The sequence below is a fragment of the Atta colombica genome, unplaced genomic scaffold (assembly GCF_001594045.1).
Source record: "Atta colombica isolate Treedump-2 unplaced genomic scaffold, Acol1.0 scaffold7, whole genome shotgun sequence".
In the NCBI taxonomy this organism is placed as follows: Eukaryota; Metazoa; Arthropoda; class Insecta; order Hymenoptera; family Formicidae; genus Atta; species Atta colombica.
This window is the reverse complement of record NW_017259561.1, coordinates 1,939,663-1,940,460: the sequence shown is the minus strand read 5'-3', so window position 1 is coordinate 1,940,460 and position 798 is coordinate 1,939,663. Positions and strand designations below refer to the sequence as shown.

General features: G+C 23.3%; 1 protein-coding gene across 2 annotated transcripts in view; it reads left to right on the top strand.

The window, feature by feature from the left end:
• LOC108692376 (proteasome activator complex subunit 3) overlaps positions 1–798 on the top strand; it is a 4,492-nt gene that overhangs the window by 2,141 nt on the left and 1,553 nt on the right. Inside the window, exon 1 of one of the 2 annotated variants that reach the window (XM_018200597.1) lies at positions 321–444. The exons of the other annotated variant lie outside the window; for it this stretch is intronic. Coding sequence (XP_018056086.1) covers positions 355–444 — 90 coding nt within the window. The 5' untranslated portion in view covers positions 321–354. Of the gene's footprint in view, positions 1–320; positions 445–798 lie in introns of those variants that run through there. 2 annotated transcript variants of the gene reach the window in all.

Below are 798 nucleotides of genomic sequence, written 5' to 3'. Positions count from 1 at the left end.
ATATACATATATATAAATTTATGTATATAATTTTATCTTTATTATTAATTCTATCTCTAGAATAAAAATTTACAAACATATAAAAGCAGCAATTTTTTAAATTCTTTTTTTTAAATAATATAAAAAGTTTGTATAGGTTACTGTTATATATTTTTAAAATTTTATACAAATGTACATTATACATACATACATTTGTATAAAACAATTGAATAATTTGTCATAACCTAAAATTGTATCCAATCACCTAAATAGTTAAATACAAGTTGAAATTTATAGAAAAATTCTTGTCTAAAAGTTTCTTTTATCAGATATCTCTTCTTTGTATTATTTAAAGTGCTATTTGATTTTTCTGTAATGTTTTCCACGTTCTCTGGGAATTCTAATCTAAATAATGCAAGGAATGGATCAAATAATGTATTACCAAGTGGTTACACGGAAAATGAGGTTATGGATATTCAGAATAAACATAATTGACACGTTTTAACATCATTATTTATTAAACAATATTAAGACTAAGAATGGCCATATATATGAAACATTAAATATGATAGAGAACACTATTAATGGTCAAAGTTTCGAATAATACAATATATATTCTTTATTAAATCAATTTATTTCAGATATGATTGCATGCTGATAATTGTTGGACTTTCAACACAATCAATCTGAAACACTAATAATACTCTGTGGCTGAGGTGATACTTTTCATAATAAATTCTTTACATTCTAATTTAATTTAGAAAAGGATTGTTAGCGTTTCAGATTGATTGTGTTGAAAGTCCAACAATTATCGGCACG